This window comes from Panthera tigris, chromosome B1, assembly GCF_018350195.1.
Source record: "Panthera tigris isolate Pti1 chromosome B1, P.tigris_Pti1_mat1.1, whole genome shotgun sequence".
NCBI classification, from domain to species: Eukaryota; Metazoa; Chordata; class Mammalia; order Carnivora; family Felidae; genus Panthera; species Panthera tigris.
In genome coordinates, this window is record NC_056663.1 from 192648264 (window position 1) to 192669923 (window position 21660).

General features: G+C 43.1%; 1 protein-coding gene across 4 annotated transcripts in view; it reads right to left on the reverse strand.

Annotated features, from left to right (window-relative positions):
* Nucleotides 1-21660, reverse strand: part of CC2D2A (coiled-coil and C2 domain containing 2A) — a 164837-nt gene that overhangs the window by 68524 nt on the left and 74653 nt on the right. For all 4 annotated transcript variants that reach the window (XM_042984903.1, XM_042984905.1, XM_042984904.1 and 1 more), the window contains 6 exons: nucleotides 16580-16789; nucleotides 15053-15159; nucleotides 10548-10688; nucleotides 7200-7356; nucleotides 6354-6592; nucleotides 2137-2314 (listed from right to left, as the gene is read on the reverse strand). In XM_042984903.1, the coding sequence (XP_042840837.1) occupies nucleotides 2137-2314; nucleotides 6354-6592; nucleotides 7200-7356; nucleotides 10548-10688; nucleotides 15053-15159; nucleotides 16580-16789 (1032 nt within the window). The remainder of the gene's footprint in view (nucleotides 1-2136; nucleotides 2315-6353; nucleotides 6593-7199; nucleotides 7357-10547; nucleotides 10689-15052; nucleotides 15160-16579; nucleotides 16790-21660) is intronic.

The window sequence follows — 21660 nt, forward strand, 5'->3', positions numbered from 1 at the left end:
CTGCAGGGAGGAAGGGGTGGGGGGATGAGTCACATGGAGCTCAAATGAGCGGGCAAACTCTGAATAAATGAACTTTTTCCTATTCTGTGGACTCACATAGGGGCCTCCGGCATCCCCTCATTACTGAAGGCAGGTGACCACAAAGCATCAAGTTGGCTTCTGGAGATTGTGTTTATTTACTTTCTCCATCAAGTTTTATTCTTTTTTTTTTTTTTTAATTTTTTAACATTTATTTATTTTTTGAGAGACAGAGTGTGTGCGGGGGAGGGGCAGAGAGAGAGGGAGAGAGAATCCCAAGCAGGCTCTCGCCGTCGGCGCAAAGACAGATGGGGGGCTCAACCCCACGAACCGTAAGACCATGACCTGAGCTGAAGTTGTGCACTCCACCAACTGAATCACCCAAGTTCCCCTTCCTCTACCAGTTTTAATAGGTTTTTAATGACTGAGATCTAGCTAGTGGTTGATATTCCAAATGCCAAAGAATATTCATGGCCAAGTGTTAACCAATCAGAAGAGATGTCAGCCATCCAGGAAAACAAGGTCCCGGAGGCATTAGCCTCATTCACACACCCTTTAATTAGTCCGCTGTGGCAAGGTCCAGGGGATCTTAGAAGTAGGGTCTAGGTGGCCAGGGTGGCATTTTGGGAATCCAGTACAGAAGTATTTAAATATTTTAATAATGATACAGCTGTAATTGTAATTATAGACAATGTCAATTACAACCAATAGGTAGTAACTGCCTGGAGTACAGTGTTGAGAAGGATTCTGGAGTTATATCCAGGCTCAGTGGGGGAAAAGGACCCGGTCATGTAGTTATTTCTTGCCAGGGTGGTGGATGGGAATGAGAAATTTCTGCATAAATGGCGGGTGAGGACTCGTGATTTCTGTGTGGGTGGCGGATGGCAAGCAAAGGCACGTGTGCCACATATTTGCAACTGTAGTTCACAGGCTTATTACTGTCATAAAAGAGAATTCTGTTAGCATCACAGGAAAGGATTCACCATGAGAATAGCAAGTTTGGACACTGCAGTGGATTAAATAGTGTCCTCTAAAAACTGCTGTCTACCTGGAACCACAGAATATGACCTTATTTGGAAATAGGGTTCTTACAGATATAATTAATTAGTTAAACATCTAGATGAGCTCATACTGGATTACCGTTGGCCCTAAATCCAATGAGAATGTCCTTGTAAGAGACAAAAAAAAAAAAAAAAAAAGGACAGGTTGAGACAATGAGATAACCACATGAAGATGGAGACTGTAGTGACGCCGCCACAAACCAAGGGACTCCAAGGGCCACCAGGAGTGGAAGAGGCAAGGAAGGATTCACCTTTAGAACTTTTGCGGGGAGCATGGCCCTACTGAAGCCTAGATTTCAGACCTCAGGGCCTCCAGAGCTGTGAAAAAATAAGCATCTGTTGTTTTAAGCCACCAAGTTTATGTGGCTTAGGTGGGGCAGCCCTAGGAAACTAAAACAGACCCAAATAAATACATTGCTAATGGTGGGATTTTAGGCTAGCGGTGCAATTTATTTTGGGGGGATCTTACAGCCTATAGCCACCTGTGATTATGGCAATATATTTTTTTTAACGTTTATTTATTTTTGAGACAGAGAGAGACAAAGCATGAACGGGGAGGGTCAGAGAGAGGGAGACACAGAATCTGAAACAGGCTCCAGGCTCTGAGCTGTCAGCACAGAGCCCGACGCGGGGCTCGAACTCACAGACCGCGAGATCATGACCTGAGCCGAAGTCGGCCGCTTAACCGACTGAGCCACCCAGGCGCCCCTGATTATGGCAATATTGATTTCTGAGGTATATCATGCTAGGACCCAGGCAGACAGTGATACTGAAGTACTCTGATGAAAAAGCCAGGGAGCCCCTACTTCTCATCCCCCTTCTCCATCTTGAGGTACACACTGAGGCACCGTGGCCAGCATTTTCAGGAGGTGAGCAGGGAAACAGATCTCCTTCTGCCCTGACCAGAAGGACAGACTCGCCTCAGGGGAGACTGACCTTCTGTTCACCTTGAAAATCTATCAGGACACCAGCGTAGCCCATGGATGATTTAAAACCATCTGGTACCTGTGATCACCAAAAAAATGCTTGGGACAGTGCCTGTAATTAAAATGCATACCTGCAGTGTCAAACTCTCCGGCCAGTTGAATATTTGCAAATTGAAAATCTGTCCAAAGTGAACTCGGAAGTCTGCCCCGAGGGGCCGACTGTCGGTCCTGGACACTTCTTTGTCGTTGAAGATCACCTTTAGATATATTGAGCGTCTCTTGACGTCCTCCCTTCGCAAGACCTCCACCCTGCCAGAGGAGACCGATCGCAGATGGGTTAGTCATTGACCAGGGGAAAATGGAGTGTCTGACAAATGGGCACTGAACAGAACAAGACACCTGGAGGTGACCCTGCCACTCATGTTACCTCTCGTTGCACCAAATCAGCCACAAGTCTCAAGGAGCATCATATAACAAATTTGATACGGACTAAGAAACGGGCACTCAAAAGGCCACAGGGTACAGAAGAACGGTGGTCCAAGCATCATCTACCATATTACAGTGTGTTTAATTGTTTTCAAAGAAGCCCTATGTTTGCACCCCAAAGTTTTTGTTTTAGTTTTTAATTTTTTTTTAATTAGTTTTCTTTATTTTTTGAGAGGCAGAGAGAGACAGAGCACGTGTGGGGGAGGGGCAGAGAGAGAATGGGAGACACAGAATCCAAAGCAGGCTCCAGGCTCCGAGCTGTCAGCACAGAGCCCGAGGCGGGGCCCGAACTCATGAACCGTGAGATCATGACCTGAGCCGAAGTTGGACACTCAACTGACTGAGCCACCCAGGCGCCCCTGCACCCCGAAGTTTTAACTAAACAGAAACATAGTCCTTGCAGTTGGAGTGAATTCAATCCATAAGGGATAGTAGTGATTTATATTTGGGCGGGATGTTTTATCCTAAAAATGTAATAGCATAAAAATCAACAACACAGGAAACAACAGATGTTGGCACGATGTGGAGAAAGGGGAACCCTCTTACGCTATTGGTGGGAATGCAAACTGGTGCAGCCACTGTGGAAAACAGTGTGGAAACTCCTAAAAAAGTTAAAAATAGAACTACTCTATGACCCAGCAATTGCATTACTAGTTGTTTATTCAAAGGATACAAAAATACAGATTCAAAGGGGTACATGCACCCCAATGTTTATAGCAGCTTTTTCAATAATAGCCAAATTATGGAAAAAGCCCACATGTCCATTGACTGATGAACGGATAAAGTAGATGTGGTACATATATATACCATGGAATATTACTCAGCCCAGACATCAAAAAAATGAAATCTTGGGGTGCCTGGGTAGCTCAGTCGGTTAAGCGGCCGACTTAGGCTCAGGTCATGATCTCACGGTTTGTGAGTTTGAGCCCGTCATGGGGCTCTGTGCTGACAGCTCAGAGCCTGGAGCCTGATTCAGATCGTGTGTCTCCCATTCTCTCTCTGCCCCTCCCCCATTCTCACTCTGTCTCTTTCTCTCTCTCTCTTAAAAATAAACATTAAAAAAAAAAATGAAGTCTTGCCATCTGCAATGACGTGGATGGAGCCGGAGTGTATTATGCTAAGCAAAATAAATCAGTCAGAGAAAGGCAAATACCATATGATCTCATTCGTATGTGAAATTTAAGAAAAAAACAGATGAACATATGGGAAGGAAAACAAAAAGAAGGAAACAAACCATAAGAGATTCTTAGCGACAGAGAACAAACTGAGGGTTGATGACCGGAGGTGGGGGGATGGGCCAAATGGGCGATGGGCACTAAGGAGGGCACTTGTTGTGATGGGTACTGGGTGTTATATGTAAGTGACGAATCACTGAATTCTACTCCTGAAACCAATATTACACTATATATTAACTAACTAGAATTTAAATAAAAATGAAAATAAAGTTATATTGCTGGATCAAGTAAAAAAATAAACAATAAAAAATAAAATAAAGACTGACTCAGAGTAAAAAAAAAAAACATGTAATAGCATATTGTAACAGGTGAAATCCGCTTCTCCCGGATTCATGCTTTTCTTAACACTTTCTGACAGTGAGTACTCACTGGATGTAGGGAATTAAGAACTGTTCCTTTTTTAAAAAGGCTTTTTGAATTCCCAAAAAAAAGGTATCCCGGCAAGCATATCACCTTTATAGCCAGGAAGTTAAAAAACAAGTCAAAACCTCCAAGAACAGTCTTTAATTTTACTGTGCATATTTGTAGAGATGCCCACCCACAGCTCCAGTTATTGGTTAAGTCAATAGCTACTCAAGTTTGGTAAGAACAGGGAAAGCTTAGAAAAAATAAAATAAAATCGAAATGCACTCAGGGGTTTTTGGGTGGTAAAGTCTTTTTTTAAATTGCAGTGAGGGGTGCCCGGGTGACGCGGTCAGTTAAGCCTCTGACTCTGGATCTCGGTTCAGGTCGTGATCTCGCAGTTTGCGGGTTCGATCCCCGCATCAGGCTCTGCGTTGATGGTGTGGAGTCTGCTTGGGATTCTGTCTCTCCTTCTCTTTGCCCCTCACCCTCTTGTGCTCTCTCTCTCTCTCTCTCTCTCCCCAAATAAATAAACTTAAAAAAAAATTTCAGTGAGACATACACAACATAACACTTATCATTTTAACTATTTTTTATCAAAAATAGTTAAAAAATTTATCATTTTTTAACTATTTTTGAGTGTCTCCCAGCTCAGTGGCATTAAATATATTCCTGACGTGCAACCATTGCCATGATCCTTCTCCAGAACATTTTCAGCATCCCAAATAGAAATCCTGTATCCATTCAACTGGATGGTGGTAGTTTTAACTTTTTACATCTCTGTAATTTAGGCCCATCCCAGATATGGAATTTTTCAAATGACTTCAATGTTGTTGTTGTTGTTGTTGTTTTTCTATAAAGGAATTTAACACCAAATTTCAGGAAGTATTCAAGACACCCAAAGACTTTACTCAGAGTTGTTTTATGGCTTGTTCCAGTAACCTCCTGCTACGAGCAGACCTAAGGCACCTTCTTCTGCATGGCCACCCTTATGTGAAGGCCTGACGAGAAGGTCAATCATAGTCATTGGCTTGTGGTAACTTGGGTCACAGTCCCAAATCCCAGTGAAAACAGAGAAATTCAAGACAGAGGTGTATATTCTCAGTCAAAATGAGACTCATGACAAAAGATTGCCAAATCAAGCCCCAGTTTCCCCCAAACATGATTACATGTTTTCTTAAAAACATGTAATAAAAAACCCCCATGGAATCACATATTTTGGATGTTTATTATAAAATTATATGTTATGCAATTTGTGGCTTGAAAATAGCGAATTCATTGCTGGGGAATAGTTTATTTATATGTAGTATCTGAATGCTATGAAATTGGGAGGAAAAAAGCCACAATTAAAAAAACACATTATTGGGGCGCCTGGGTGGCTCAGTCGGTTAAGCGGCCGACTTCGGCTCAGGTCATGATCTCGCGGTCCGTGAGTTCGAGCCCCGCGTCAGGCTCTGTGCTGACAGCTCAGAGCCTGGAGCCTGTTTCAGATTCTGTGTCTCCCTCTCTCTCTGCCCCTCCCCTATTCATGCTCTGTCTCTCCCTGTCTCAAAAATAAAAAAAAAAATAAATAAAAAATGTTAAAAAAAAAAAACCACATTATTGGTACGTTAACAGAAGTTTGAAACTAAGGAGGCTGCAGGAAGTCTTAAACGGACATCCTAATGAATCCCCACATCCTAATTATGTCTGAGGGTGACTGAATTTATTGTATGTATAGATGTACGTGCAGAAAGTGGGGCTTCTGACTGGTTCTCTCTTAGGCATCATATGAATGACTAGAAATGTATTTCTATGTAAATCTGGAGAACAGGCATCAGATGGCTACAGGGGATACCCACAATTCCTCTGGGAGGCTTTCTGGGGCCTTCTAAGAGAGAAGCTGGCCTCTGGGGCAGGTGAAAACGAGGGTCAGTGACAGACCTGCGTGTCTGTGCCAGGTCAGTGGACAGAGGACCCATTGCTGTTACACATAAAGGCTCTACATCAAAAGCCACAAAGGCAGTGGCTATGAAGAGTGCCTCCTACAGGCAGCCTCTTTTGGTGTACTCCTGAGTGACCAGTGGGGATACCTGACGTAGGGGAACCATTTGACATCACCAAAATACGGACACACATCTTCAGTTTCATAGAGTTCAATCTATATGATACTTGCTTACAGAGTTCACGGCTCTCCTGATCAAAATGTGTCAGTGAGGAGATATACCCTCCATGTAGCGCATGCCTGCCCACCCACGAGCGCCTATCACAGGTCACCCCCACTTACACACTGAGCGTCTGCTCACCTGGGACACTGCTCGTTGGGCGTGACGCTCCCTGCCAGGCTCAGCTCCGGGACCAGCAGCGGCTCCCCAGGCCTCCTCCTGCTCCGGGCTGCCCTCTCCCTCACCTGGTGCTCCATCAGGGCCCGATCGGTGGGCTCCGGCGGGACCGGTTTCACCGGATCCTCCTCAGGATACGGCTCCCCCATCTCCTCTTCAGGATGCTCTTCGACTGCTTGCTTCTTTTTCTTCTTCTTGGCCCTCTGTTGGGCAAAAGGCAATCTAATGTCAAATAGTAATTTTGGAATTTCACTCAAGACCACAGTCTTCAGAACCAGATAGATAGACTTGGCTGCAAACCTAGCCCCACCTCAAGCAGTGGTGGGCACTCAGGCAGGTTACTAAACCTCTTGACCTCTCTGTGCCTCAGTTTTCTCATCTCCAAAATGGGGACAATCATAGGAAACTCTTCCCAGGGCTTCTGAAATGAGGTAATGCTTGGAAAGCACTTAGCACAGGGCCTGGGACCCAGAAAGAGCTGAAAAACGTTAGCTATTCATGGGATCATTAATATTGGGGCTAAAGGCCACGAACACATCTTGAAATTAAAGTAAGTCTTGTGGGCCGGCATTGCAATTCACCCGATCTATAACTTGCTGCCTTGGCTTCAACGTTGCAGGATTATGTGTGCAAAGTTATATGATTTTCCGGGGAAGCCTAGAAGCATCACTGCCCTACATTCAATGGGTAGAGCCAGAAGGGACCCCAGTCTTCCTGTCCAGTTTCCCTCCTCGGGCCTCAAGTGGTGGCCTCCCAGACGCCTCCGGTCCCCAAGGTCAGCCCTGCTCAAGGCTAAGTGACTCGACAAACCTGGGCTTTCTTCCAGGCTTTCCACTGCTGGTATGCGGCTCTGTACGCTTCCATCTTCTGCTCGTGCTCTTCCATGTGTTCTTCCAACAACTCGCTTATTTCGGCTTGAATTTCTGCTTCGTATGCTTCTTCGTCTGCTTTCTGGTCAACCTTTTCCCTTTAAAATAATTTACAGGACCTTGGTTATTTCTTGAAATTCAGTAAGAGAGTAATAATAACAGCAAATACCCATATGGGGGGCAGATCCTCCTCTGAAAGCTTTGCGCATGTTAGCTCACCACCCTGCGAGGCCGATACTACTATCATTTGCATTTTACCCACAAGGAGACTGAGGCACGGAGAGATTAAGTAACGTGCCCAAGAACACACATTTGGTGAGTGGAAGAGCTGGAATATGGGCCCAATCTATTTGCCGCCAAGCAACAATGCCACTCTGAGCTAAGTGATCCAGATGGCAATATGACACAGTCAGTGCCTGTAGACTCCCGACCGGTAATGGTAGAGTTTCATTGTACTTATTTTATTCATGCTTCAAATCTCTGAGAAACCATTTCATTATGTTACTACCGAGCCCCCAAAACTGCTGTTCTGATTTTAGATTGACAATTTGAGTTTTTCTTTGACGATTCTGCTGATACTTTATCAGGAGCTCTGCCCAGCCCAAAGCAGCGTTCCCCATAGTGTGCTTGGTGTAACATTAGTTCTGTGAGATCCCCTGCCAAAAAGGCGCTGTGGCTGAGTCAACCTGGGATTAAACAAGTGTGGTATGTTACCGAGCAGTGTGATTGTCCCGGAAGGAGGTGATAGACATGTCACCCAAACACTCCCGCCCAGCACTTTGGACTTGTTGCAGCAAATTGCCTAGGCTTAGCGATCAATGGAGTCTGGCCTGTGGGTTCTACTCCTAAAGATCCTGTCCTTTTCAGATAAACTTACTCAGGTGCCTAAGGCTGACTCAGGTTTGCTTATGTACACGTGCTTGCTTACTTACACGTGGGGCCTGGTGGGTTAGCAATTAGCAGTCCCCTAAGGCACAGGTTCTTAAAGCTCTAGGATCCTGCTGAAGAAGTCACTCGGGAAACACAATGGCACTGGAAATTTATAAACATCGGAGAAAATCTGGCTCATAAATTATGTTCCATCTCTGGCATATAGAGAACCATTTGCCTTGCTCTCTGTTCTGTAGAGGCATAAATAAACTAGCTGAAATCCTATGACTTTTGCAGGAAAAAAAATTATGCCGTATCATAAGGTGGCTAGGTGAATCAAGGGTGTAAAAAGGGGCACTCCAAAAAAATTTAGAAGGCAGCTACTTATAGGAGGAAGGGGTGTTAGGTATCACAAAAAGTGTCACCTAGAGGGGACCTTAAGGGTAAATTTCTGACAAATTTTAGTTTATCTTAAACTGAAGGAAAGAAGGAGAAAACAATTAGGTAAATAGGTTCTGCTTCTGGGTGGGAGGGGCAGCCTGGAAGATGGAATTCGGAAGCTGAAACTCTGGAATTTCTGGGAGACATCCGTGGTTTCTGTGGGACAGACTACTTGGATCTGTTTTTCATCAGCTAATATTAACTCAGCAAATACCAAGTGGCAGCTTCTCTGTTTGGGACCAGATACCCAATGGCGACCAGATCCCTGCCCTCAGGAAGCACGGTCTTGTCTTTGTCCCAGGAACTGTAGGATGGTTTCTGAGTCTGATGAAAATTATGAAATTTATAAAATTTATGAAACCCTAAAAATCACAATTTGCAGCTATCTTTGGCTAAAGCATGACTCTCTTCAAAGTAAAGTATCAGATAATTGCCCATATTTTTTACTTTTCATGTCGATGTATAGCATAACACTTACTTTCAACAAACAGTCAGGAAGGGACCAAAACCAGCAGCAGAGACACTCTTTAATTAATATACAGAATATGGTTTTGTTGCGATGACTCTACTTTTAATCATGTATCAAAGTCTAGTGGATTAGGTAGCATACCTGATATCAAAGCATACTTTCTCTGCACCATATACAAAGATCTATTCCAAACGGACTAAAGACGAATGAGAAACATAAAACTACAAAGATTATAGAGACAATATAATAGAACATCTACTTGACTCAGGGGAACAATTTCTAAAGCAGCATACAAAAAGCACCAATCATGAAAGAAAAGATGAACGTATTGTATCTGTGTAAAATGAGGAATTTCTATCATGAAAAAGCAGCAGAAGGGAATAAGGAGACAAGTACAGAGTAGGAGAGGGGATCTGCAATGCACATCAACAAAGGGCCCATGTCCAGGATAGATGCCAAACTCCTACCAATTATGAAAAAGATACAAAGGCAAACAGTTCAGTTCAAAAATCTACAAAAGCCTTGAACAGACAGAGGAAATCAAAGTGGACAATTTATGAATGGGAAGTTAGAAATTAAACCATGCTATCGGACCTCGTGACCGATAAACCAGGTGACCTCGATGGCACGAGTGATATGGACCTACAGGAACACTGCTCAAAGTATAAATCGGCACAACCACTCTGGAAAAGTGTAATCAGCACGTGAGTATTAGAGAGGCACATCTCCTAAGACTCAACAATTTCACTTCTGGGTATGTTTCAGGAGAGCTTAGGCACGTGTACCTTAAAAGACACATATAAAGTACTTATAGAAGTGCTGTCTTGTAATAGACGAGAAACGGAATCAACTCAAATGTCCATCAACAGTAAAGTGAACAAGTTCTGTTGTATTCATATAATGAATGCATATAGTAAATCAACTATAGCTATAAAGTAGCTGAATCTCATGCAGTATTAAAGAACACATTACAAAGAGTACATACAACCTAATCTCAGTTGTGGATACATCAAATACAGGTGATATTAAACTACATATTTTTAGGAATTACAGGTAGATGGAAAACCTAGAAATAAAAACAAGGAAATCATAAAAGTCTGGAAAATGGTAACTTCTGGGATGAAGGGGGAAGGAGGCGGGGTTAAGAACATAGGGGCTGCTCAGGTGCCTGTAATGTCCTATTTCTTTCCCTGGGGAGTGGTCATATTGTTATTTACTTGTCATTTCTTATTCAAAAAAATTTTTTTAAGAGAGAGAGCATGAGGGTGTGAGCAGCGGAGGGGCAGAAGGAGAGGGAGAAAGAGAATCTTAAGCAGGCTCCACAGCGCTCAGCACAGAGTCCAATGCGGGGCTCGATCCCATGATGGTGAGACCATGACCTGAGCTGAAATTAAGAGTTGGACACTCCACTGACTGAGCCACCCAGGCGTTCCTATTTGTAATTATTTTTCAAACTGTACCCATGTTTTACACATTTTCTCAATAAAACAATCTTTGAACAAAGCTTACTTTCTCAAAACAAGTTTCAAGGGTGTATTTGTAAACCTCTGAAATTCTCGAAGGGATTTCATCTCCTTCCAAACTTTTATGATGGTTTTAAGCAACATTCGATCTTTTTCTTGTTCAGCGTCACGCAGTTTTCTTGTTTGCCTAGAAGATTGAACATGTTGATATATGTTAAAAAGTTATGCAGGTAGGTGTGTAAATTAAAAAGGAAATTAATAATGCTGTAGCGACTGGATATTTAATCTGATACCTATAATACTTCTTAAGTACTAGAAATCCAAAAATATGAGTGGAAATTTGAAGACCATAGGATGCCAATCTGTTTCAAGAGGTTATTTGATTTGGTTTTCTCTAGGTGAACTTGAAGTCAGTTAAACTAAATCACCTTCTGAACTTGTTATTAATAATACTATGTTCCCTTAAACAAACAGCCACCTTTGAAGTTATAAAAATAAGAGGCCCAGTAAACTCAGTTCTCATGGACTAAATTATTGTAGACATAGGAAAATGTTACTGTCCCCGTTAACAACAAACATTAAAATCTGTCTTTGTTAACACAAATCACAAGTTCTAATGTTGCTCGCTGCCTGCCTTGGTGAGTTTTCAGTGCTAACTAGATTAAAAATATTTTTAGCTTGATTTGAAGAGGCATCAGTTGGAAATGTTTTCATTTTTATTCCCATTATTTAAAGTGCTTGGGAATTATTCAATCCCTTACTTTAAGCCCTCTCTATGAATGATAGTCAAATCCAGAACCCAAATGTACTCTATTATGCTATTAATCAATTAGTTAACTAGACAATTTTTCTTTTCTTGAGCAAGTAGCAGGTGTCATTCCAGGTGATTCAGAATGTCTAAGACTGGAAGTGTCTCTGTCCTCAAGGAATTTACAACTTAGCTCAGGAATCAGATACATAGATAAATGACTACAATATACAAGGTGAGATTCGCCTAAGATAGTGCCGTAGAAAACCACGGAGGCAGGGTCCCATGAATTAGCACCTCCTGACCTCCAGAAGGAAACCTGAGTCTGGAGGTTGCACTTGTGATGACCCAGTCTGTGGAGATGGTACAGAGAAGCACAGAGGTCTAGGTTCCCAGTCATTCAACTGCTGGCTCCGGAAAAAGAAGATGGCGGAAGACGACAGCCAGTTAGTGGTTGGGTGGCCAAGATTCGGGATTCTCTGAAGACCTCACAGAAACAAGAAAGCAATGAACTAAGAAACATTCTTCTTGGGAAGCAGTGAAGCATGTGGTTAAGGGCACAGATGTTGGAACCTGACTCTGTAGGTTGAGACCCTGGGTCTCTCATCAGTGAGCTGGCCTAGCAAACAACTTAACTTCTCCCTGCCTCATCTGTAAGCTAGGGGTGCTCACAGAATCTACTTCACAGGGTTGTTGAGAGGAGTGTTAATGCTAGAACTGTGCCCGACATCTGGTAAGTGGTCCGCCAAGTGTTACCTGTCACTATCAAGTGGTCTGTGTTCTTGTGCCCTTAGCTGCTACCTCCCCGGCCTCCTTTTTAAAAACTGCAGTATAAAATTATCTTACTGAATTCTAGGACACGTTGAGGCTTTCTGACATATTTCCTATTTCCTTTTTTAGTACCTGACAAAATAGTTTCTCAGAAATGCTAAAAATGAACTCTTAGCAAAAAAAAATTGACATCTGAGCTACAGAAGCAAAGCATCACAAAAGAATATTTAACGACCAGTTGTGGTCAGGGCTCTGGAGGAAAAGGCAAAGGCAGTTTTGCCCGGGGAGTCAGGTAACACTTTTCTGAAACTTGGTGCAGATGGGGTCCGGAGTGTGGATGAGGGTGTCAGCCCTGAGGTGAAACTCTGGGAGTTCACTGGCCTCTCTGGATGATCTTTCCAACCACGGGACTGGATTCCTCTCAGGAGGAAATGCAGATTAATAAAGAAAAGAAAAAGAAAAACCCTGTGAGGGACTTAGAACATTTAGAAGCTGGGCAGAGAAGGATGATAGAGGCAGGATGGTGGGAAGGACAGGTAGAAGGAGAGGGGTGCGGACATCCAAGAGAGGGTGGCCTAGGGAGGGGAGGGGAAGAAATACATCACAAAAGTCCCCTCTGGTGACAAGGCCCTTCGCTGTCAAGAGGCCAGGTAGCAGGAGGGGCTTGGCAAGACGGAGGTCCCTAGGGACCGTGGCCAGATCGCCTCAGAGGAAAAGCGGGTGGGTGAATGAGGATGGGTTCCAGTGAACGGGATGGGAGGGAGCCGAGCAGAAAGATTGGTTCATGTTTGCCACAAGTTTGGCTGTGAAGGGAAACACAGAGAGAAAGCCGTAGCCAGATGGGGCTCTAGGGTGGCAGAATTTTTACATGTTCAAGTCTGAGTAGGTCTGAGGGTTAAGAGCCAGTAGGGAGAGTGAAATACAATGTCTCCCTGTCTTGCACCCACAAGGTGCTTCCTTCCTTGTCCGGCTGGTTGCAGCTCAGAGGGCCAGCAACGCGGTTGTGATGCCATTTACAGAAAAGAAGATGGAAAATGATGGAAAATGCTCGCTGTGGAGCTGTGCTGGCTGTTGACTCGGCCGATGCCCGGCGGGGGCTCACCCAGCCTCTGGTCAGGTCAGCAGCCGCACACGGGCCCGCTTGAGGGGACATGTGGGAACAGGCCATCTGCTTTGAACTGGTTTCAGCAATAGTCAAACATCAGTAAAAGACTAAAACCCACTCTTTCACGGGGCCAGAAATGCTGAGCCGCAGAGCTGTTCATCCCCACGGGCAGCAGAAAGACCACACTGGCTCTGCCACCCACGGGCCCCCGGCACGGTCTGTGCACCTTACACACCGTTCTGCCAGCTTCCAAATGCTGATTAATAAATACAAGTCGATAGAAAACCACTTCTGTGTTCAGAACAGCTTTTTGTCCCTTTCTTACCCAATGTATGCGAAAACAAAAATTATCTTCACAAAGAGGCTGCCAGCTGGGTTTTTTTGTTTTAGCATAAATAAGAATTTTCATTTCATTTTATTTTTTTAAAGTTTATTTACTTTGAGAGGGAGAGAGAGTGCGAGCAGGGGAGGGGCAGAGAGAGAGAGAGAGAGAATCTCAAGTAGGCTCTGACAAAGCAGAACTCATTAACTGTGAAATCATGACCTGAGCTGAAATCAAGAGTCGAATGCTTAGCTGACCGAGCCACCCAGGTGCCCCAAGAATTTTTATTTTAAAATATACTCTTCATGCATTTACAATGACAATATCTCAATGTCACTAATTTCCACTTTGCTGGAAGAACTAACTGAAGGCTCGGTTGTAAAAAGAATTAATTCCTGTTCTAAGAATTTATCCCGTGGAAATGTACAGGTACATAAATATATATACACACAGGAATGTCAATTAGAGCACAGTTTCAGCATAAAAAATAGGACCAGTACAAATGCCTCTCAACAGGGGACATAGCATCTATACAATGTCAGCCTTTAAATAATGATACGGACCTAGATGTCCTGCAATAAGAAAAGGTCTGAGATGCATTTTGCATAGAAAACAAGTTGTGAGATGGTAAATGCAATGGTTCCTTAAACAAAATACAAACACATAAACACATCTGTGTATGTGTGCGTGAGTATATACACGTGTATGTACAGGTGGAGAAATCTGTTTATCGTGATTTTCCCCGAGGGATGGGACTCCAGAAGATAGTCACCTTCTACATTCTGTATTTCCTTCTTGTTTGGCAATAATCAGGCTTCAATTTTTGAATTTTAATTATGAAAAATGCCCCCAAATAGAAAAATATATGTCACATATAATTGGGACACTTGTTCACATTTTGATATATTTACTCAGGGCCATTTGTTTTTGGCCAATATGTCATAGTTACAGGTGAAGACCTCTTGAGTTTCATTCCCTTCTCTCCCTCCCTAGAGGAAGCAGCCGGCACCTGTGTCTTTTCTGTCCGAGTGTACCACACACGGGTGTGCCTACAACAGATGAGAGTTGTGTTGGGTATTCTTTAGGGTTCATGAGCCATATCACACGGCGAGTCTCCTCTTAACACCTGGATGTTTTCATTCAACGTTGTTTTATCCATATTGGTACACAGAGATCTAAGTCAGTTTAACTGTGGTGTAGATGTTCAGTGTAAGACTATACCAGACGTGTTCGTTCTGGGATAGGGTTATTCTTAGTTCCTCACTTTTGTAAATGATGCTATGAAATCCCGAATTTCTGCGTCCCAGCTTGTGGGCACTTTCCACACTTTGCTAGCGTGTGGTCGGGCTCCTCTCTAAAGTGGTGGCTGTAACAATGTTCATTTACATCAGTGGAGTGTGTGAGTCACAATATCCACATCCTCGTTCTTTTACTGGATTTCAAATTTGGTGTTAATATGACGGATATATCTCATTATTTCATTTGGCTCAATGTCTCATGTATTCAGTGCATTCAGAAAAAACGAAAAAAAAAAAAAGCTTTCAACAAGTATGCATCTAACAAGGGAAGAAAAAGTAGAAGTTACAACGACAGACTTATACTCACCGAATTTCAGATTTATACTCATTGATAGTTTTTTGGGTCGTATCAAGAGACTTATGAGTTTTTTCCGGGTTAAGTCCTGTCTGAACAGCATTTCTTAGAGCTTGGAGCTTAAAAAAAATGGATAAAAGTTTTGAGTTAGAAACTCTATTGCCTACTGCAAATTACATGCCCCAAACCACCCACTTCTCCAGGGCAAAATGATGCCAACAAGTCTGTGAATGGGTGTTCAGGCATCCAGCTGTTCCCACACTTTCACCAAAATGAACTCTGACAGAGAGCTATTTATTCTATTCTTTTTAAAAAATTTTTAATATTTATTTATATTTGAGAGAGACAGAGACAGTGCATGAACAGAGGGGTAGAGAGAGACGGAGACACAGAATCCGAAGCAAGCTCCAGGCTCTGAGCTGTCAGCAAAGAACCCGATGTGGGGCTTGAACCCACTAACGGTGAGATCATGACCTGAGCCGAAGTCAGATGTTCAACCAACTGAGCCTCCCAGACGCCCCTATTTCTTCTATTCTTAAAAAAGAAAAGGAATAGGGGCGCCTGGGTGGCGCAGTCGGTTAAGCGTCCGGCTTCAGCCAGGTCACGATCTCACGGTCCGTGAGTTTGAGCCCCGCGTCGGGCTCTGGGCTGATGGCTCGGAGCCTGGAGCCTGTTTCCGATTCTGTGTCTCCCTCTCTCTCTGTGCCTCCCCCGTTCATGCTCTGTCTCTCTCTGTCCCAAAAATAAAATAAATGTTGAAAAAAAAAAAATTAAAAAAAAAAAAAAAAAAAAAAAAAAGAAAAGGAATAATAAAGAACAGTGTATGTCCATCCCTGTTCTGTAGCCCAGATAATCAAATTGCTCATGACAAGTGTCACTTTTATGTGTGTGTCTCAAAAATAAGGTTTCTTTCAAGGCTAAAAGCGGACCTTTCTGGGTCCTGGACATACAGTGATATTTTTGTGAACCGATCATAAAATCATAGACTCATAAAAGGAGGTATGGTGGAGTTACCTCTTATTTGGGCAGTAGGTTTGAAGCCAAGGCATGGGAGGAAAGTTGCCCATGGTCAAAATTAAGCCAGAAAAGCCCATGTCAATGCCGGAGATCTATATCTTCGAGCATCATTTGAAACAACTGACTTGTGTTTGGGTACCATGTTATGGGAAAGTACATGTGAAAATGAGAATGTCTCTAAGGACAGGGAGGTGCCCAAGCCATGAACGGTCTCAGCATCTGAGGTCACACAAGCAAGACACAGCCACATATCTTCCATTTAATGCCCGCTCCTGGGAGGTCAGGTTACTTGCACTGTTTGCACAAACTTTTCTCTTTAAGCCGACTGTGTGCCACCGAATTTTCACACATTAAATGTACATTGCCAAATCCCTCCTTTTGCCTGTAGGTAGAACATTCTATCATACATCCTAGGCCAAGGGAGCATGTGAAAGAGGCGCAAGAAAGTTTGTTGCAGGAAAGTGTCTTTGTTGCTTGGGCTCACAGAAGAACCAATTCGACAGTAAGAATGGAAGAGTGTACCTTGTCAGTAAGAAATTTTGCCTTGTTTCTCTGGTGTCTTGCCAGGTACTGGTCATATAACTGGGCCAGCTTGGCTGCCAAAACATGCTCGCGGCTGAAACAGGGATGATGAGTGAAGATTAACCCTGAAATATCAATGTCCAGTTGGAAATTTCCCGGGGAGTCTCCAGACCCAATCATGTGCTGACTTCTGTGGACATATTTTACCGCCTGTCAAAGAGAGCAGAGTGTGGGGGGACCACAGTTAAAGCACTTATTGGATAATGATGCTGTGATGTGCAGTGGGACAACAGGTGCACCAAGATCCACAAATAAGAATATATGAGTTTGTTTCGTTTCAGCCATTCAATTTCATATTTCCCACCCCTCCCCAGATTAGTAGACTACTCATGTTTTGTATCCTTATTTATTTTAATAAAACAACAAGTTTTCTCCTATAAAATAACATTTAGTCTGTCTCTGAGGAGAAGATCGACAGATTTTTTTTTGCTTAAAAAAAAGTGTCCTTTTGGGCCACTTGGGTGGTTAAGCTCTTGATCTCAGGGTCATGAGTTCAAACCCCATGTTGGGCTCCAAACTGGGAGTGAAGTTTACTTAAAAAAAATGTTCTTCATCCAATGGAAAAAAGACAGTCTCTTTAACAAATGGTGCTGGGAGAACTGGACAGCAACATGCAGAAGGTTGAAACTAGACCACTTTCTCACACCATTCACAAAAATAAACTCAAAATGGATAAAGGACCTGAATGTGAGACAGGAAACCATCAAAACCCTAGAGGAGAAAGCAGGAAAAGCTCTCTGACCTCAGCTGTAGCAATCTCTTACTCGACACATCCCCAAAGGCAAGGGAATTAAAAGCAAAAGTGAATTACTGGGACCTTATGAAGATAAAAAGCTTCTGCACAGCAAAGGAAACAACCAACAAAACAAAAAGGCAACCAACGGAATGGGAAAAGATATTTGCAAATGACATATCGGACAAAGGGCTAGTATCCAAAATCTATAAAGAGCTCACCAAACTCCACACCCGAAAAACAAATAATCCAGTGAAGAAATGGGCAGAAAACATGAATAGACACTTCTCTAAAGAAGACATCCGGATGGCCAACAGGCACATGAAAAGATGTTCAACGTCGCTCCTTATCAGGGAAATACAAATCAAAACCACACTCAGATATCACCTCACTCCAGTCAGAGTGGCCAAAATGAACAAATCAGGAGACTATAGATGCTGGAGAGGATGTGGAGAAACGGGAACCCTCTTGCACTGTTGGTGGGAATGCAAATTGGTGCAGCTGCTCTGGAAAGCAGTGTGGAGGTTCCTCAGAAAATTAAAAATAGACCTACCCTATGACCCAGCAATAGCACTGCTAGGAATTTACCCAAGGGATACAGGAGTACTGATGCATAGGGGCACTTGTACCCCAATGTTTATAGCAGCACTCTCAACAATAGCCAAATTATGGCAAGAGCCTAAATGTCCATCAACTGATGAATGGATAAAGAAATTGTGGTTTATATACACAATGGAATACTACGTGGCAATGAGAAAGAATGAAATATGGCCTTTTGTAGCAACGTGGATGGAACTGGAGAGTGTGATGCTAAGTAAAATAAGCCATACAGAGAAAGACAGATACCATATGGTTTCACTCTTATGTGGATCCTGAGAAACTTAACAGAAACCCATGGGGGAGGGGAAGAAAAAAAAAAAAAGAGGTTAGAGTGGGAGAGAGCCAAAGCATAAGAGACTGTGAAAAACTGAGAACAAACTGAGGGTTGATGGGGGGGGGGTGGGAGGGAGGGGAGGGTGGGTGATGGGTATTGAGGAGGGCACCTTTTGGGATGAGCACTGGGTGTTGTATGGAAACCAATTTGACAATAAAATTCATATATTAAAAAAATAAAAAAATAAAAAAAATGTTCTTATAAAATTAGGATGTGTTTACAAATGGTAGGCTTAAGTAGGTATGGATTGACTATATCTCAGTACCTTCCAGAATATGCTGAGTTGAGTCTCCATTTGGGTTTATAGGGAGGGGAGACCATGCCTGTTGGGTTCATATTTTGTGCCTTATAAAAGCCCTGGTTCTGATCATTAATGTCCTTACATTTTAGACTGCACCAATAGAAGCATAATTCTTTTCTCTTTCGTTCAGGTGAAAGTATTCAATTATAAATTGCATTTGTCTTAGAAGTTTTTAATCTGCATGTGGCCAATATGTGTCTTATGATCACCGGGATTAATTAAAAAAAATTCTGTTTCACAAAGACATGTACAAGTAAACATCATTCCACAGACCTAATAGAAAATTCATCTCTAATTGCTTTGCTCTTGCTGGTTCTTGCTTTGTCTTTCCCCTTGCCAAAGGGTTCCAGAGTTATGAGATCACTCAGGTGTGGCTTTCAGGTTCCATCTTGTACTCTTCTTGGTATGTGGGTAGCATTGCTTGAAGTGTGACCTAAGTCATTGTACTTCATTTGTCCTTCCCCAAATCTCCATTAGCCCGTGTCCAAATGATTGCTGATGGTCTCTGCCTTAGGCTCAGCTCAACCACATAAAAAAAAAAAACTTCTAAGACTACTGGTAGTCACTGAGCTAACTGCTCAAAAGACCCCAACTCTCTTCGTATGAAGGGGAAAGACTCCTGGTTCCACGTCTTCCTTTTTGCTATATTTTTCTTTTCCCACATACTGAGAACTATCCAAAAACAGCAGAAACAATTTCTTCTAAGAATAAACAATATTTGTAGGGCATAGTATTTTAATTTTGAAATTGATTTGATTCTTCCCTTTCCATTTGAAAACCAAAAACCAAAACTATCAAGGGTGATGCAAATGGATTATCTGCCAATGTTCTCAGTGTGTGCGGAGATGAATGCCAATGGAGAAAGAAATTTAGAAGTTGTATGGAAAAACAATAATCATTGGTGGGATTAATATACAAGTTTCTATATTTGCCCTGAGAAATAATAGGAACAGAGTCTGAATCCAGCCCAGAGCCTGCAGGAGATTCTGTAGCCATTGTTCTGGTCTTCCCTGGAAAGCTTTCTCATCCCCATCTTCTGGGCATGAGGTGGGGGTCACAGGTCCCACTTACAACTGACCAGTTTGTCCTTAGTATTGATAATATGAATCTTGGAGGAAAAGATAAGATCCCTTCCCTTAGAGTTGTTACGCTTAGATTATCAAGGGTCATGCCTCCTAACACATGGAGAATTCTGGCCTGCCTACAATAGGAGGGAGTGAAACCAGTCAACATTCAAGGAGAACCAGAGAAAAGAGAGGTGGAGAGTGAGACTGCCATCATGGACCCCCTGGTCTCAGCCCGTGATGTCCTGGTTCCTAAATCCCCTCCTTTCATTTTCTGATTTATCTCCAGATCCTTCCCAGTTATGTGGGCCACCAAGTTCTCCCTTTGCTTAAGTTAGTTTTGCATTAGCTTCTGTCATTTGCAACCAAAGAGTGTTGGTGAATGCAGAGTTTAGAGCCTAGTAGGTGACCAATGCTCTGGGAAACATTGGTGAGTATAGTAGAGGGGAAAGTGCTAATGTTCTCAAATGGTAATTAACAAGGAGGTTGGAATCACGGTGAAGGCCTCAAAATGGTAAGCAGTTTTGCAAAGGGGAGGCTCCTACACAAATGTCCCTCAGGAATGTCATGCCAACTTCAAATCCCAGAAACTTTTACTTATTTATTTTTTTTAAGTAAACTCTGTGACCAACACGGGGCTCAAACTCACAACCCTGAGGTCAAGAGTTGCATATTCCTCCAACTGAGCCAGCCAGGCACCCCTCACAGAATCTCTAACACGTGACATTTCTGTTTACCCATACCCCATGCTAGGGGCGGTCTCGCTAAGGCCTTGTTTGAATGTTGCTACCTCTGTACTCCCTGAGTTTAGGACAACTGAGAATATAGTGGACTTTCACTTAAGGATGGAAAAATTAAAAATAAAAGAGGGAAGGTAGGAGGGAAGGAAGCAAAGATGGAAGGGAGGAAGGGAGGGAGGGAGGAAGTGAGGAAGGGAGGAAGGAGGGAGGAAGGAGGGAGGAAGGAGGGAGGAAGGAGGGAGGAAGGAGGGAGGAAGGAGGGAGGAAGGAGGGAGGAAGGAGGGAGGAAGGAGGGAGGAAGGAGGGAGGAAGGAGGGAGGAAGGAGGGAGGAAGGAGGGAGGAAGGAGGGAGGAAGGAGGGAGGAAGGAGGAATGCTTTCAACAACCCGAACCCTACTTTGCTATCAGGATTAGGCAAACTGCATTTTATATTGTTTATGCCATGTGTGCAATTCACTCTTGGCATTTTTATTTTTGAAGTTTTGGAACAGTTCCTTCGTAAGAGGTATTTGATTGCATTCTTTCTCATTTGAAGTTTAATTTTGTTCTTTGCACAATATCGGATCTCTTTTTGTATTTCTCTATTTTATTTATTTATTATTAATCTATTTTTTACATTTACTTATTTATTTTGAGAGAGAGAAGGAGAGAGTCCTAACTTGCACACACAAGTGCACGCAAGCAGGGGAGGGGGAGAGAGAGGAGAGAATCCCAGGCAGGCTCCACATTGTCAGCGCACAGCCTGACACAGGGCTCAATCTCACAAACTGTGAGCTCCTGACCTGAGCCGAAATCCAGGGTCAGACGCTCAACAGACTGAGCCACCCAGGCACCACTAGTATTAATCTATATTTAACGGTCTTTAACAGAGGTCTTAAATTAGGAACAGTAGAATATTACATTTTTACCAAATACTAATGGGGGATGAATTTGGTCAGTCCTGCTGGGTCAGCATCGAGCCTAAGAGCTCTGAGGCATAAACTCACCAAGGCTCCATTAATGGCCCCAAGAATTGCCAATTCCCAGTTGGCACACTGACTTGGTTTTCCATCACTTGGATGCCAGGGTTAAGCCAGACCCCAGGAAAGCCACTGTTCTGCAGGAGAGACAGCTGAGGAGAGGAATAAGGAGGGGGGTCTCTTCTAGACACATTCAGCTCAGCTGAATAATTTTAATAATATTCAATTTGTACTTTGATTGAGGTGTCCTTGTGTGCCAGCCTCCTGCTCAGTGCTAGGGCTAAGAGAAG